General features: G+C 41.4%; 1 protein-coding gene across 4 annotated transcripts in view; it reads left to right on the forward strand.

The window, feature by feature from the left end:
• Cen (cerebellar degeneration-related protein 2-like) overlaps positions 1 to 17,512 on the forward strand; it is a 286,372-nt gene that overhangs the window by 208,836 nt on the left and 60,024 nt on the right. The window contains exon 1 of one of the 4 annotated variants that reach the window (XM_019062208.2): positions 4,359 to 4,567. The exons of the other annotated variants lie outside the window; for them this stretch is intronic. Coding sequence (XP_018917753.2) covers positions 4,462 to 4,567 — 106 coding nt within the window. The 5' untranslated portion in view covers positions 4,359 to 4,461. Of the gene's footprint in view, positions 1 to 4,358; positions 4,568 to 17,512 lie in introns of those variants that run through there. 4 annotated transcript variants of the gene reach the window in all.

A 17,512-nucleotide genomic window follows, 5' to 3' on the forward strand; every position in this document is an offset into this window, starting at 1 on the left:
TCTCCTTGGTCTCAAGTCGGTATTCTCATATCAGCGCTCTCATGCGTGTTGTTCGATTCGTGATCAACAAATTCTACCGCGCATTTTGATAGTGAAAGTTATGGACCGTCATTAATATGTACGGATGAGTCGCCGACGAAATACTGGCGTGTACCTAAACTTTTGAACTCTTGACTCCTCCTGCAGGCCATGATTTACGAGCTAAACATGGCACCGAGATATTTCGTGCTTCCAATTCCTGTTTTCGTAAAATCCAGGAAGTGTATCCAAAAATTAAAACTTTGTAATTGTTATTAGACCCTCTTTCAGTTGCGTAATAGGTACCTTATGGCTTCACACTGGTTTGGAGTCTGAAGAAGCTATGAAAGAATAGTTGGGAAAGCAATGTACCTCTACAGCCTTTGGTGGAGTTACTGTAATCCAGAAAGCAGAAAAGTTATGCGGGAAAATCCTAAAAAATAATAGTGAAAACTAGTAAAAAAATCACGGAATCTGCGGTGAATTCCATGAAAAGTCAAACGTTCAAAATATTTACCAACTCAAGTTCAACAACACGGAATGGACCGAGAGACCGGGTATAATATTAAATATCAATGGATCGTTTTCGATCGTCGTTCGAAGTTTCGTTCGGTTCAAATCAATAGAACAAACCTCAAACAGAAGTTCTAGGATTTAAGTTAAGAGGATAAATCGTCGAAAAATATTTTCCGACCTTATAATTCGTCCTTAATGATTAATATGACCTTTTAAGTTTTTTGGAAAGGGACAATTTTCGCACGCAAATCTCCATCATATTTGATTTTGGACATTTAAAGTGTTTTGCGAGAAAGTTTGAAGAGGCAACAACTGCCGTGGCGCTTTAAATCTTCCTCGGTCTAATGGTCCATTGCGGTTACAGAGGTACGAAACATCGAGTAGTTGCCCCCGGGGTCATAGCCTCTTCTGTGAAATTCTGACAGCTTTGACCGCTCGGACTCGTTCTCATCCTTGCAGGAAGCCATTGCTTGACCTTCTGAAGCTTTTAATCTTACGCGTGTTCAATTCCTACTCGGTAATATTGTTAGTCTCCGTATTCCGCAGCTGGTGCGGGAAAATCTCTTGACGGCCTCTTGGGACCATACGTTAAGATAATAACCGTAATTTACGTCATTAGAGGAAGTTCCGATAGCTGTTGAAGTCCTGTAAAATTAGGAAATAAGTTTGAAGAAAATATCCGACGGCTGAGCTTCGGAATCAAACACAAAAGTTTTTTTTTTAAAGTTTATTTCAAAAAATATTCTGAAAAGAAGGTGTCAAAACTGAAGATTGTATAAAAATGAAGAACAGCTTTCGATTATTTAGCATAGGTTTAAATGGAGGAAATCCGGTGTTGCCAAATTGCTGGATCCGCCCTGGTGGTCAGAGAGATACAGTTAACGCATAATAGATTTACGTAACCGTTTCGTGATTTCAAAGTCCACCCGTACAGAAGGAAACGTAAAACTCTTACTAAAGCGACAAAAGTGACTTTAAATTCTTTTTACGAGCACGTGCCTGCATACGAACACGGTTACCTTGCACGCTAACTTTGCATATCGTTCCATCTTTCCCAAACGCGAATGCTGCGGCCATGCTAGGGAAAAACACCGTATGTACATTCGAATGTTGCCAAATTTTGAACCAGAGAGTATCTAATTTTGAGGAAGTTATTAATATCTGCTCGCGGAATTTTTAATTACACCTGATTAAATTATGACGGAAATTCTCTGAAAAACCCTGAGAGAAAAATTGAAAATTTCTTGGAGAATCCCTGTTTTTCTACAATAAATTTGGCAACCTCCGTATGTGGATACGACGTTTTTCCTTCAACGGTAGAACAGGACTCCATAAATTCGTAGCCTTGCCATCAAAATAACGTAACTGAGCCATTAGATGAACTCTGTTGTGAGCACGTTTCCATACTCTTGGGGGCCCGCGTGAGAGAAGGAGCTTTCGCGCTTTTACAAGTAGTGGTATGAATTAAGATATTCTTGTCTTCCTGAAGAGCTATAAAAATGTATGTCCGTTGCGGTTATCATCTGAACCCTGCGCTACAGTCACATAACACCCTCTCGTCGCACAATGGGGCCAGCAAATTTGGTATGGTTGTTTTGCGTTACAATATGGAAATTTTATCTTCCACGTTTCTGTGTAGTTTTTATAAAAGGGCTCAGCGATTTTTCAACTTCGAAAAACTGAAGATCAGTAATTGGTTAGAATAATAATAATCTTAGGATCCTTAAATTGCGCATATCGCTCAAATTATTTGTCTTACAACTTTTTTTCCGTTGTCTGGAAGATTTTTTTGACGCTGTGAATTGTGGAATCGTTGTTTGTTTACTACAGATAACATGAATGAGTTTTGATTCTTTGAGGATATAGTTACAACTTTCCTATAATTTCATATACGAGGGGTAGAAAGACATTCGACGGAAGTCGTAGAAACCCATGCTCGTTTCTGATTGGTGCCGGATGATATCATTCGGTTCGGCGCGAAACCGGGCGTTTTAAGTTTGCGGGCAATTTGCGCTTTTGGAACTGCCTATTTCTCGGTTTCTGAGTTATTTTTTTGCGTTTTAATGTGCACATCGTTTTCTACGCGTCATTTTGTACCTTCGGAAAAATGCACTTACAGTGCTGCGATTTCCCGGCATCATATTGCTAATTTCGGAACTTTTCAAATATCGGAACTCTTCCGGAATCTTCGAAATCCGCGGCTTGTTCAGCTATTTTCGAAATTTTCTCGAAATTTTGGAGTTTTTCTTTACTTTGACCATTTATAGGATCGAATTTAATGATAACTTTTTTTTTCAATCAAATTTGACAAATTTTTTGAAGTCCGGGCGTATTTCGGAATTTTTTCCGGAACTTTGGGAAATCCGAATTAATTCCGGAAAACCCGGGAATCTCTGGTGAAGTAAAATGGCAGCTCTGATCGCAAGTGAAAATCCATCTCTGTTTTAGTGTCCCACTGTGCGGCAGTGCGGTCCTTGTCGCGGTGTGAGCGTAGGTGCGAAAAATGTAAATGGACTCGCATACGACACGGGTACGAAGTTGGATCGCGGGGCGCTTATGAAAGTCGAGCTTAATTAAGCCGTTAGCGTTAGCATAACGCTCGCGCTCGGACCATTGGTACCATTGGTGGCGGGTAACGAGCTGAGAACGAGTCTGATATCGTGGGAAACGGCCCCAGCCCCGGCCGAGGTTCCTTGTCGATCCTCGAGTTTGGACCGATCCGAATGTTGTTTTCCAGGGGTGTCGCAGTGGCGTGGCGTGCTTTGCGATTTATCGATTGTTGTGCCATTTCAACCCATGGAAAAGGATCGATAAACTGGGTGTTCGCAACAAACACCATAATGATCGATTCTTTACCATAGCTTCAAATGGGGAAATATCGATAATCGATCATTCATAATGGCGTCAGGACTGCTCGGGAAAGGGATTACTCGTCAGGAGAGTATTGGTCGCTTTGCTTTTGTGGTGTTGCTCGTTGTGAATCCTGCCTGATAATATGTATTCATCGGGTGTCTGAGGCAGTCTCAGCCTCAGCTATTCTTGAAAGTCGGCAGCACTGTTTATACATTGTAGAAATTTCCCCAAAAGTGCCCCTGATCAAAGCTCCACTGACCCTTCTTCAAATTTTTGGGACAGTCATCAAGAATTGGTCGTTTGTTTTTGTGGCGTTGAGGAATTTAGCGTGTATAATAATCAAAGTCCTTTTGTTCGAATTTCTTCAACTAGAGGTTTTTAGGAACATGATGATAACTCTTTATCTGACGTTTATTTAACGCCCCACCAGGGGCATTGGTAGGATTTTTAACAGGAAATAAAATATCATAAACTCAAAAGTTCCAATGTTACTTCCAGAGACAAACAGATACTCTGCAGAAAAAGCTCCGAGGGTGGCAGGTGGAAATTTTTATCTCGGAGTATCATCTATCAACTCTAGAGACTAAAGACATTCTAGTGACCTCGCACTGATATTTCTCTTATAGAGTAAAAGTTACTTTTGGGAGTCAGCGCTCAAAATCAGATTCACCTATCAATGATGGATGAGAAAAGAGTTCAGCGATTGGTTTAGCAATCCTAATCGAATTTGCAAAAACTTGCCCAGCGGAGTGCTCACTCCGACTTTCATCAGTCATCACTAGGCGAATTTCATGAATTTTTGCTCTACAAGTTCTCATAAATTACCGTTAGGCGAAAAATAGCGTTGACTTCTGGACCTAACTTTTGCTTCACACGATTCCACTGCCTATATTGTTAGTGCGGGGTTTCTAGAATATATTTTTACTGTTCTTGTATTTTCTCCAGCTTCGTTCCGTTCAAAATGTAACCCTAAAAGTCGGTCATTATCAGTCGAAGAAGAAAGACAGAATTGACTCGGTAGTTGGTGAAATGTAAACTAAGACTTTCCGTGAAGTTTTTATCTCGGAACCCACGATGGCGTACGTCAACAAGGAAGAGGAACCCGTTTCCTTGCTCTCGGTCCAGTCAATGGATTATTGGGATTACTCGCTCGAACTCGAGTGTCTTCGAGGTCCAGAAGGTAAGCATCTCCGTTTTTTTCTAACGCATGTTGCAGGTTTTACCGTCTTCGGTGAAAAAAAAGTACCGAGAATTGTCTGTACAACTACCGGGAATTTTCGGTTATCCTACGAATAAATACCTGACATTGCCAAGAATTTTTCCTGTGATTAATTTTATTATGTAACTATTAATTTTAGCAAATTTTGATAACTACCGTATCCTGGTGCTTTCATCACCTTTCACCTGTAAATGTTCCGTCTTTTAACCGAAGTCGGCTTTATCACCGAATTCTCAAATATGAATACGGATAGTTCAACTGCATTTAGCAGAAAGGAACCAAGCTATTGCCAAATTTAATTGAGCAATTCCATTTTTTACATAATAACGGTTGTGTGGATTTTGTTGATGAATTTTAGGGAATTTTCTGCATAGCACAAAGCAAATTCCTTAACATTTTCAAAGAAATCCGCACAAGCATTATCTTGAAAAAATTAAATTGCCCAGTTGAATTTGTCAATAGCTGATGTGGCTTGGTTCCTTTCTGCTAAACGCGGTCCAGTTGTAAGTACGCTTCGCGTGTGGAAAAGAAAGTGAGAGTGCCTGCAATTTTTTGCATATGCAACGCGGGCATCCCTCGAGCACGAATAATTGCATGCAGGCATTAGAAGGCTCTCTTAAAGGAGACATCGAAGGAAATAAGGCAGCGTGGAGTGCATTTAGGCTAACTCCAGTCAATTCCATCCCAACGACGCGCATAATTTGGCGGCAGCGCTCCTGGACGCGATGAACTTAACAATAAGTGCATTTTTACGCACGTCGCGTCGCGAGCGGTTACGTTAAAAGCGAGATTAGCCGCAATCGAAACGCAAGCTGGGAAGGGTCAATGTTTTCAGCGTTTGATGTTTTGATAAATGCTTCGATTCACCGGGGCCACTTTCCTTATTCGGTCATTCCTGGTCCCCTCGAGTGTCGACCTATTCTCCGATGCAGACGTTGCACCATCCGTGCAGTGCAGTCATTGTCTCGCCAATTCGTCCGGTGTATGCACTATGCAGTGTCCCCTCGCGCCAAACGAGGCGCTGCGGAAAGTGAAGGACGGAACATCTCGTCGCCTTTCTGACGTAAAGACGTAATTACAATTTGCGATGAACCCTGTTGTTGGTATCAATCAATACTTTCCCAGGCTCATCCCAAAATGTAAGTACGCCTTTTTGTCAACCAAGCGACGATTTGATGCTACAGGTCGTGACGTCAGCATTGGGATTCTCCGCTCAGATGTGTTCTTCAACTCAGCTGAATACAGGGTCGCCACCGACAGGTCAGGGAACATCCACTGGAGGAAAAAACACATTGGATCTAGAGTCCAGACTCTTAAAAACATCGACAAGAAAAAGTACTCTTGATTCAATCAGAATCTAGCTTAAATCAAGAACCAAGCCTCTTAATTTGAGCGGATTTCCTTTTGATATAAGCTCAAATCTGATTGAATCAAGAGTCCTTTTTCTTGGCAATGTTTTCAAGAGTCTGGACTCTAGATCCAATGTGTTTTTTTTCCAGTGTCCGGAAAACAGGGGAATGTCAGAGAATTTTGAAAAGTCACGGAAAACCTGGAAATGACAGGGAAAATTACGAAAATGTCAGAGAAAAATTGTCAAGTCCTCTTTATTTACTTTCTAGAATGGGTTTGACGTTTTGAACAACAAATGTGCCCGGAATCTATACTTCAAAGCATGTATTTTTAAGCATCTGGCGTATCCTCAATTTTCAGGAATTGTACCAAAATGTGACGGAGAAATTAGGGAAATGTCAGGGAATTTAATTTTCTAAATTCTCTGGTAACCCTGAAAATAGGCTCGGTAAGCGAAAGCGCTGTACGGCAAATGAATCGATTTTCATAGGATTTTAGAGCACTTAATGCCTCGAACTGTAAGTTCCTGAAAATTTGTTTTTAAACAGAGAAAATTTGAAAACGGCTGAAAGCTCATTTGTGTTCTTCCTTGCACGAGTTAGTCTCGTATCCATGATTCCAATTTACTCCGTCATCAGGTTTTTTTTTAATCAGTGCTAGTGACAGAGCGCAATGCCAGAATGCGCGTGTAACACGCATTACGAAAGCAGCAGATTTACTCAAAGAAAAAAATCGACACGCCCAAAACGATTTAACCCGGTCTTTTACATCGCGTTAAGCGCTTCTTTGTTTGTGCAGCCATCACTAATGAAGTACCGATCCGAGTTCGAGGGGTTTAACGTCCCAGTTGCAATCAAAGTTGAGAAACCCGAGGCAACGAACTCGGCGCAATGACCAAATTTCCTTGCTTTACTTCACAATGCACCAGCACAAAAAAACCTGTCGGAACTTTGTCGAAGCTCGTCAAAGATGAGTTAAGCAGGTAGCCCCAGGCCCCATCCAAATCTATATTGCTGTGCTAAGGAAGAACGCCGTATGAGCCTTCTGACTTTGCCATATTCTCTCCAATAAAAACCGAATTTACAAGGAAATTTTTGGATGTTTTATTTCAAATTTTTCGGACAGTTTTTCGCAGTTTAATCGAAAACATGTAAATATTACGAGGAAAAATATGCATTGGTCGCAGGAAAACAGTCAAATCAGGCATTTTGTCAAATGCTCGGGTAAATAGTCAAATATTCATACTTAGATTCTGATTATTTTGCTAACTGTAGAAAAAAATATTCTTTGATCATGTGGGAAAGAACTCTCTATACATAAGTTCTTTTAGTACTAAATGCACATTCTCTCAAAATATGCAACATTTTACAAAGTAAGAGTGCTCACATCACAATTGAGGCGGTTGAAGAAATATGAAGAGCATTTTTGAACGGGAAATACAATTGCATTAAGCACTTAAATGGATTTTTAATATCAAAATCTTGAAAATTCGAGAGATGATTGTGAAAAATATAAAACCTTTTAAATTCTAAAATTAGTCTATCTTCCTAGACATGTGATAAAATGCCTGATTTGAGCACTTGCCCGCGACACATATATCGTTTTAAAAATAAATGTATTACACTGGGAAAAAACACATTGTATCTAGAGTCCAGACTCTTAAAAACATCGACAAGAAAAAATACTCTTGATTCAATCGGATTTTTGCTTAAATCAAGAACCAAGCCTGTAATTTGAGCGGATTTCCTTTTATTTAAGCTTAAATCTGATTGAATCAAGAGTATTTTTTCTTGTCAATGTTTTCAAGAGTCTGGACTTTAGATCCAATGTGTTTTTTTCCAGTGTATCCGGAAGTTTTGGCAACGTCTGAAGGCTCATACGGCGTTTTTCCTTAGCACGTTAGTGTTCGCATCTGGCATCGTCCAGTCCATTACCCCGCTGTCCAATTACGCCATAGTTTCGCCCCGAAAAAAGGGAAAACGAGACAAAAAGAATCGAGAGTAATTACTGTAGATGAGTTTCAAGTTTGGAGGAAAGTTGTCGGCCCGGGTCGCCTTGAATTGTGAAATATGCGCTCGGCGGCTATTTTTAGGCAAAATTGGCCATTATTCCGTATCGCCCCCGATGGTGGGTGAGTGCCCGTCAATAATTTGCACTTTCGAGGCGTAGGCCTTGCGCGTGGCAACCGGATGAGGTGATAAATTTCGCGGAAATTAAGAATTTAATATTTTACGATTAAACAATAATAACAATTTAAACAGGGGTAACAAGGCTAATTTTCACATAAATACCACCGAAACGTTTCGGCTGAAAACTCAGCCTTCCTCAGTTGGGTGAACACAGTAAAAAATTTTAAAATCTAAAAACTTAGATACATTGCTGTATCTTTGAAAGCAAGAAAAATAGTAACTGAGTTTTTAGATTTTAAAATTTTTTACTGTTTTTATCCAACTGAGGAAGGCTGAGTTTTCAGCCGAAACGTTTTGGTATTTATGTGAAAATCAGCCTTGATACCCTTGTTTGAATGTATATTGATATCGTCTTCGGCTGCGGAGCATCAAAATATCTCTTTTACGATTACATTTTCCGGAATGTCAGAAAATGTCACGAATCGCAAATCCAGAACGTTTCGGCTAAAAAGCGAATCGCTTTGGAGCTCAAAAATACGAATGTAACAATTAAAATTAAAATTTCTGAATATTTAGGAAAGGATAAACGAATTCATTCTGTCGGAAGTGCCTTAACAAAATTCAAGTTGTAATTTTCATCCGTAGTTGAAATGAAGTGTCCGTTATGTTTCAATGTAGATTTTACGATAAAAAAATGCTAATTGAACCACCCCCGTAGTTAAATCAGGAAACCAAGTCTTTCAGGGCAACCTCTTTTTCTCGTTTTTGCAGTTCTGATGATTTTTTTTACTCTCGCGTTGTATCCGACAACCGCGCGCGCAAACTGGGTGATTTTTTTGTGTTTCAAGTCGTTGACGCAACGAGAATCGACGGCGTAAAGTTCACTGACCATCTCCAAAAGTTCGCGTGGACTGGGGCCGGTGACGGAGTAGGTCGGCTAAGTACCAGTCGCGCGGCGATAATTAATCCGAAAGTGAACGCTTTTGGGAATCGCGGCTCCGAGGAGGATTACTCCACCGTACGAAAAGGGAAAAAAGGTGAAAGTACTCTTATTACGGGCGCGTTTGGCCGCCTTGTCAGGATTCCCGACGGATTAGGTGTTAATCATGCAGTTCGGAGCCGATAAACTCACACCTCCTGCGCGGGACGAAGCCGGAGTAATTATCGGGTTGGATTTTGCACCGTACAAAATTTCGAGTCGCGGCCGGCGATTTCTTCAGAGGAACTTTGTACAGGTGGATAAATACCAAAATATACTATGAGCACAGTGCACAGTATTTCAGGGTTACCGGCGCACAGTGGATCGAGTCGATCAGAGAGGTCGACATGAATTTTTTTACTGAAATTGCAAATTTTGATGTTTATTTCGTCACATTTGATACTTTAAAGGGTGCTTATAAAAGAAAATTTCACGAGGAAACCAATTGGACCTGTGAACCTTTTTTTGAACCTCAAAGTTTTGTACAAACAAAGTTACAAGGGTTGAAAGTTTCCAAATGTCCGTCTTCTCCTATGGATTCGATCCATTTTGCGGTGTTTTGGAAAACCGGAAAAGTCCCCGGAGTTTCCTATATTTTCAAAGATCAAAATCGATATTTCTAATGGGTTTAGACGGAGGAAAAACGAAGTTGCCAACTTGTAAAATCGTCTGTGTTAAATTCAATTCATTTAGCCTCTATCACGAACTGCTGAGATTTTAATGAGTTCAGTGCCACTGCTTGCATTAAAGAATCCCAAATTTCATAAAAACAATCAATACAAAAAATTTCAACAGTACCTTGTACAAGTTCCCGATCGGAACGGTGTTTTTCCTCCGTAAAAAGCGCAAAAAGAAGATGAGAAGGACAGTTATTTAAGATCCTGTTAGCAATAAACGAGCCGACATAATATCCGCACGGTTCGAGAAGTTATTTCCACGCTTATGACATTCCTGTGAGGATGAAGATCATCGTAAGACGATTCCTCGTTTTTTTTTTTTTGTGTACCGTTTTTCTCAATAAAAACCGGCGGAACTGCGAAATAAAGTGAGGGCGTTGGTTCAGAATGAGACTCACAACACGAGTTGACGCCATTGAGCACAGATGTTCGCGAAAAATCACGTTCGCTAACCTTAAATTGATGATGAAAGCACCCAAGAACGAAATAAGGCAAAATATTAAGTTTGATCACTCAAATTGGATGGTGAATTCAAAGCAGCGTTTTCTATTTTTCGGCGAAGTTAAGAAATATGTCACCGGGTGTAATTTTAACTGTTTTGCCGCTGGAAATCCCATTATCCGGCCTTCGGATTTCCATCCGTTTTCCTCCCGAAGTTGAAATGAGACTCGTATCCACCGCTGTCAACTCGGCCCATAATGTCTTAACTTCCACGTCGGAACCCTGTAAGTGGTGAAGATCCACCTGAATGAAATTCGGTGAAATTTGACGGGACAAATTTCGCGAAAGTTTAAGGTGATTCGATGGACGCCATATTTTGTATCAGAACGGCATGCGATATATCGCATCAATTGGTTCCATTTTTTCAGCTACTCCACATTTTTCTCCAATTTTGAGATCGCAATTCTGTTGTCAGGAGACTTACACTCACTACTTTTTTAACAAAGAAATTCAACGTCATAAAGGCGTGGTTTTTTTAGAGAGAAAATATCGCATTCGAGTGCAGTTTCGATATCAGTATCGAATGCGATGTTTTTTCTCTAAAAAAAACCACGCCTTTATTACGTTGAATTTCTTCGTTAAAATTGGTAAGTGAGTGCTTTAGTCTCCTGACAACTTAATTGCGATCTCAAAATTGGAGAAAAATGACAAGTAGCCGAAAAAATGGAACCAATTGATGCGATATATCGCATGCCGTTCTGACACAAAATATGGCGTCCATCGAATCACCTTAACTTCCACGTCGGAACCCTGTAAGTGGTGAAGATCCACCTGAATGAAATTCGGTGAAATTTGACGAGACAAATTTCGCGAAAGTTTAAAACTCCAGTAAAAGTGAAGCGGATTCCGGAGATTCCCGGGCGGGGCGGCAACTGAAGGCAAGGATGCGAGCGGGCAGTGGAGCGTCTTGGTCGATCGGCCGGCTCCGGTTCACAATCGGCTCAAAAGTGGGCAACGACTCAACGAGCCGTGAGAAAGCGCGTCCGTCAACTTTGCCCGCCTTTGCCCCCGGAGCCCGGAGCTTTGACCCGGAGCCCCGGGCAACCGGTGACATGATGCAGCGCCGGTGCCGTTTTGCCCGCAGAATCGGAAGCTCGTTATTGGAATTTGCACCTGATTGCCGAAAGAAAATATGGAAAATTCCCTCCGAAGCCTTGAAATTCATCGGTGGACAATGGAGGCTACTTGTTCCAAAGTGTGTAATGTCCATAAAAGTTGTTTGTCTTAAAAACTGTTTGAGTTTGCTGCGACCTACCTTTCTAATACTGCTTATTAAAAAGGATTTTGGCTGTTTTAGCACAAAATTAAGTTATTTTCAGATTCTCCTCTATTGGCTATTCAAGCATCCACTCCTAACTCAATTTCGACCAAAATGGACATTGTACTCTTTGGAACTAGTAGCCTCAATTATTTTTTGGTACAAAATAACCTCAGATGATGTTATCTGTCCTCGAAGACGATTTCGTCCTCCGAAAATTTTGACGAGAAAACCTATAGGTAACATTATTCTTTAATCACATCTCGTCCAATGATCCATTTTTTTGATAGGTTGCCTACAAACGTATTGAACGTTTACTTTTCTATCCGAGCGTTCAAGTCTCCGGGAAGTTTCGGGATTTATACAGGGTGATCCAATCGTCCCTTTCATCCCCGCTAACGTTAAGAGCCGTAACGCCTCTCTTTGAGAGCTGCATTATAGCTCCCAAATATTTTTAGGAACCCTCCCTGGGGGGGGGGGGGAGGGGGGACTTTTTTTAAATCTAAGCTTGTACCTCGAATGCCCCAGCCACCTCCACTTTTCGGCGAGTTGCCTGAGCGCATTGAATGTTTACTTTTCTTTCCGCGTGTTTAGGTCTCCGGAAGTTCTTCTAAACTGTATACAGGGTGATCCAATCGTCCCTTTCATCCCCTCTCACTTTTTATCTAATGGAGGTAAAGATGTGGACGTCCCTAGGGCTAGGAACTAACCAAAACTAACCAGACTGAGAGCAGTATTTTAACAAAATGTGTGCCCTTTTTGGAAGTTTGTTTACTTCTGGTGTAGACTAACCTGACGAAATACACCTGGCAGAATTTTTTTTTATAGTTTGACTGTAGCTCTTGATTAAAATTCAGCCGGGGATCGGTGCCGGCGTGGACCGCAAGGTGGAGGAAGCGTGGCCGACTTGGAGAATTCGCGCTCGCGTCGCGTCATCTGTTCGCTGCTCGCTCGCGCGCGCCGCACACTGGACCGAATCAATACGAGGAGTCGGACAAAATCTGGAAAGCTTTTATTTGCGAAATTATGGAACCAAAAAGTTTAAGACTGGTTCCATTGGGGTTTTCGTGAAATTCCTTTTCAGAAATATTCCTTGAAATTGAATTTGAGACTAGATAAACATCAAAATTTGATATTTTAGCCACAAATTTCATGTCCGATTTCATTTATTACACTGGAAAAAAAAACACATCGGATCTAGAGTCCAGACTCTTGAAAACATCGACAAGAAAAAGTACTCTTGATTCAATCAGAATCTAGCTTAAATCAAGAATCAAGCTGCTTAATTTAAGCGGATTTCGTTTTGATTCAAGCAAAAATCCGATTGAACCAAGAGTATTTTTTCTTGTCAATGTTTTTAAGAGTCTGGGCTCGAGATCCAATGTGTTTTTTTCCAGTGTAGCTCGTTCTACTGTGCGGCGTACGTCCACATACTTCCTGCGGATTTTATGAATTTTGAGCAGGCCCGCCCTTTCGCCGACCCGGCCCGCCGATGCTGCAACGATATGACAACTAACGGGACCACCGAGGCGAGCACGGCCGACTGCGACTTGACGATGCAGAACGCGTCTCAAAGATGAGGTCTATGTTTCGGCTCGCGAATCTTCAGCGCTTATCTCAACGCACTCATGCCGTTCCGTTAAAGGGAACGTATGCTGCGGTGCACTGTGAGAATCAGGAATATTTTCACGTCTCACATTCCCCACCCCCTTTCCTAACTTAGGAGTTCGCAAAAAATCGAAACTAAGGGTTTTTTTCTGAAAGTGCGACGCAGTGTGTCTAGAACTGGATTTAGAGCAAGTGCAACAAGTGCATCTGCACTGGACTAGAGTCCATTTATACTGAGAGTTAAGACAACACCCCCTCATGGATTCACAAACGGGAATAAAGAGTACAGAAATTGAACGTTTTTTGTAATCTTTGATCGGTCCGTTCTCAAATTCTTTTCTCCATTCCTTCTCTCATTCCGTTTGTTCCTTGCCGAGCCTGTGATTCCCTGGTCCATTCCAGATTATATAATCTTTGCAATCGGTGAAAATGTAATCTTCATTCCCGTTTGTGACATTTTGAAGGCCTAAAATACGGGAACCACTCAGAAATGGATTCACATTGTCTTGACTCTCAGTATAAAGGGACTCGACACTGGATGGCAAATTATCGATTTTATTTTTTTAAATAGTTAGAATTACGAGTATGGTAACTCCACCAAGAAGACAAAACGTGGCTCTTACACTTTTGCATGTATTGTATGCTATAGATTACCCTTGTAAAGCCTTATGAACCTATTGAACTATCCGTTTTTTTGTGGGGGTGGGTTTCAGCTAGTTTTAAAGTTTTGCCCGCAATTTTTTTTTTTTTTAATTTTAATATTTGACTTGTGCTGCATCATTTACGTGTTCTAAGATGTCATTGACGTGTTGAACTAATTTAATGATTTCTGTTTGTTCCAGGTAAGACATGCTCAAACTGACTATCACAAGTTCTATGACGTAAACTTAGCCGTAAGTAAAATAGTGTTTATCAGTGGCGTGGTGTGCATTGCGATGAATGGATTGATCTGCCGTTTAAACCTTTGGAAAAGGATCGAGAAACAGGGCGTTGGCAAAGAACATCTGAATAATCGATTCCTTACCATAGCTACCATACTTCAAAAAATTGGATTAGGAATATTCACAAACTTCCCTGAAAATTGATTTGTCAAAGGAAATTTGGCAATGCTTAATGGCTCATACGGCGTTCTTACTTAGCACGGCAGTGTGGACGGTAGCACCGAGTATTCTACCGTGCTGAGGAAAAACACCGTATGAGCCTTCAGCCGTTGCCAACTTACCTTCAATAAACCCCGAATTCACTGAGGAAATGTTGAGTATTTTTCTTCAAATTTTTCATATAATTTTGTTCGAAATTTGACCTAAAATACCTAAAAGTTGCAACGAAAAGAATACATAACTTTCCTCAAAAATACACGTTTTATCCGGAAATATTTGCCTATACCCTCGAATGTTCATACGGCGTTCCTCCTTACCACAGCAGTATTCACCGCGCTCGAATCCCACTTTCACTTTCCTCTTGTGAAAAATTGGATTAGGAATGTTCACAAATTTTCCTGAAAATTCATGATTTCTCGAAGGAAATTTGGCCATGCCCAGTGGCTCATACGGCGTTTTTACTCAGCACGGCAGTCTGGACGGTAGCACCCAGTATTCACCGCGCTTGGATCCCACATTTACATGTCGATTGTTGTTATAAGCTCTTGAATTACCTTTCCTCCTTATTATTTTAGCGTGTCTTCACCCGCGTTGGACCAGTTGCGAAATATTTGCACCCGTCACGGTTACGTAATGCGGTTCCCACAGCGGTTCCTCCCACTAATCGTCGTCCCTCTGACGTAAGAGCGTATCTCAATCCCTACGTGAGCCCTGTTCTCCGTATGACTCAAAGCTCTCGGAGGCTCATACGGAAATCGGGATACGCCCTTGCGCCAGCGGAGCGACGAAATGTCCCAATTCCGATTTGCATACCCGCAGCACTGCCGTGCTAAGGAAGAACGTCGTATGAGCCTTTAGACGTTGCCAAGTTTCCTTCGACATAAACCGAATTTACTGGGTACATTGTGAATATAATTTTCCGAAAATTTCAGACAATTTTGTACGCAATTTAATCTAAAATATCTAAAAATTTCAAGGAAAATTGCGAATGAATGTTGTCGAAAATACATGTTTTATCATGGGAAATTTGGCAACTCTCGAGTGTTCATACGGCGTTCTTCCTTAGCACGGCAGAGCAGCAACACCGGGTACAGTGCCGTTCGCGCCAATTATGCGCGTTTTTGAAAGTCGAAGCTTTCGTTTCGATTCGTTTCGCACAGCGGCATTCCGACGGCGCAAGTGGACATCTCGTTTTGCACGGCGGAGAGACCTTGCGGTGGTCAGGAGCAGCATTCCTGCGCTCTTGTCCACTTCCGCTTCACATATGGAGTGCGCCCTTTCTGCCGTGGTAGCGAAGAGAGCAGTTAGTGCATGCTGGGATGAACCTCGAGACACATGAAAGCATGTGCTTATCATGGCTCACTGGAAAAAAAACACTCTGGATCTAGAGTCCAGACTCTTGAAAGCATTGTCAAGAAAAAATACTCTTGATTCAATCGGATTTAAGCTTAAATCAAAAGGAAATCCGCTCAAATTAAGAGGCTGGGTTCTTGATGTAAGCTTAAATCTGATTGAATCAAAAGTATTTTTTCTTGTGGATGTTTTTAAGAGTCTGGACTCTAGATCCAATATGTTTTTTTTTTTCTAGTGCTCAAGCAGAAATGCACTTACTGCTCTCTTCGCTATCAAGGCAGCTTTGAGCTCAGATGGTGCACAATAGAGCAAATTTGCCGCGGTGTTACTGAATAAATAAGCAGAAAGAGCAATGAAGACTCTTTGAGAAAATGGACCAACTAGCGTTTGAGAAAAAGGCCATATCAAATTCAATGAATCATTCTTTTCCCGTAAAGTCAGTAATCATGTAAAACACTCATGAAAATTGCTCGGATGAATTTAAGTCGACAAATTTTATCTTTGACTGTTCGGAAAGTGCTTTCTTCATTCCATACCAGACACCACAGTAGCGTGCACAAAGGCGGATCCAGATACTTCGAAGGGGGGGGGGGGGGGCTTTAGACAGGTCCGGGGAGAGGGGAGGTTCTTCCCTGAAATTTCTAAGCATCCGACATGCAGTTTGAGTCAATTTCGTCGTGAATAGTTTCCAAATACAAGCGTCCTTCCTCTTTCTTTCCTCCTCCGTTTCTTCCTTCTCTCTTTCTTTCCTATTTCCTCCTGCTGTTTTCGTGTAATCGGGAAGGGCGCACGCCCCCCAAACCCCTCTCGGGTCCCTCCTATATGTTTTTTTTACGACTGCGTGCGGTTGCGTTTTCAACTCGCATCTTCTTTCTACGAAGGAAGTTTTAAAAAACGACCTATCGCTCCTCGTGCAATATTTTAATAGGTACCCGTCCTGTTCCCCAACTCTCTTCGTAGAAAGACCTCTTCCACGCAGTTACTTAAATAACCCCGAGGGACTTGCACCGAGTATGTGTCGACTGAAGCACCGCACTCCACGCTCCAGCCTCAAGGAGGCATTTTCAATCAGTAGCTCCACTGAACCGTGCTGCCGTGTTAAGGAAAAACGCCGTATGAACATTCGAGAGTTGCCAAATTTCCTTCGATAAAACGTTTAATTTTGTAGAAAGCTGTGGATACTTTCCCTTGAAATTTTCTGGAACTTTAAGTGAAATTGCAAACGAAATTATTTGAAAACTTGGAGGAAAAATATTTATAAATTTTCCCGGAAATTCGTGATTTACCAAAAGAAATTTGGCAACGTGGAAGGCTCATACGGCGTTTTTCCTTAGCACGGCAGCGTGTCTCTCCAAGCCCACCAGTCGTGTTCATACATTGTCGTTTTAAAGGAAAACGCCCTATGAGCTTTTGCCAGACTTTGCCAGATTTCCTTCAATGAAGTACTTTCAGGAAGACTTGTGAAAAATTTTATCCGGTTTTTCATAGAATTTTGTTTGCAATTCGATCGAAAGTACCGAAAAATGTCAAGGAAAAGTATTCTTACGTAAAGGAAGTAATTCGCCGGGAGAATTTGGCAACATGCAAAAGTTCATAAGGCGTTCCTTAGCACAGCAGTGGCAAAGAACTGGACTTATCCTTGCACTTGGCCATGCTCAGGGAAAAACGCGGATCTACGTAAGGTTTCCTTTGGGAACATGCGCTTGCAGACTAATCCCGTCGAGCCAATGCGGAGCTGTCAAATTGAGCCTCCGCATGTTTTAATTCCTCTCTCGACCATAATTTTTAGTGTCTTGTAGAGTCCCTGTATACTAAGAGGAGGTAAAGACAATACGAATCCATTTCTGAATGACTCCCTTATTTCAGGCCTCCTCGGTGTTTCAAACGGGGATAAAGATCATATTTTCACCAATTGCAAAGATTATAAACTAGATTGGACCAGGGAATGGAG

The sequence above is a fragment of the Bemisia tabaci genome, chromosome 8 (assembly GCF_918797505.1).
Source record: "Bemisia tabaci chromosome 8, PGI_BMITA_v3".
Taxonomy (NCBI): Eukaryota; Metazoa; Arthropoda; class Insecta; order Hemiptera; family Aleyrodidae; genus Bemisia; species Bemisia tabaci.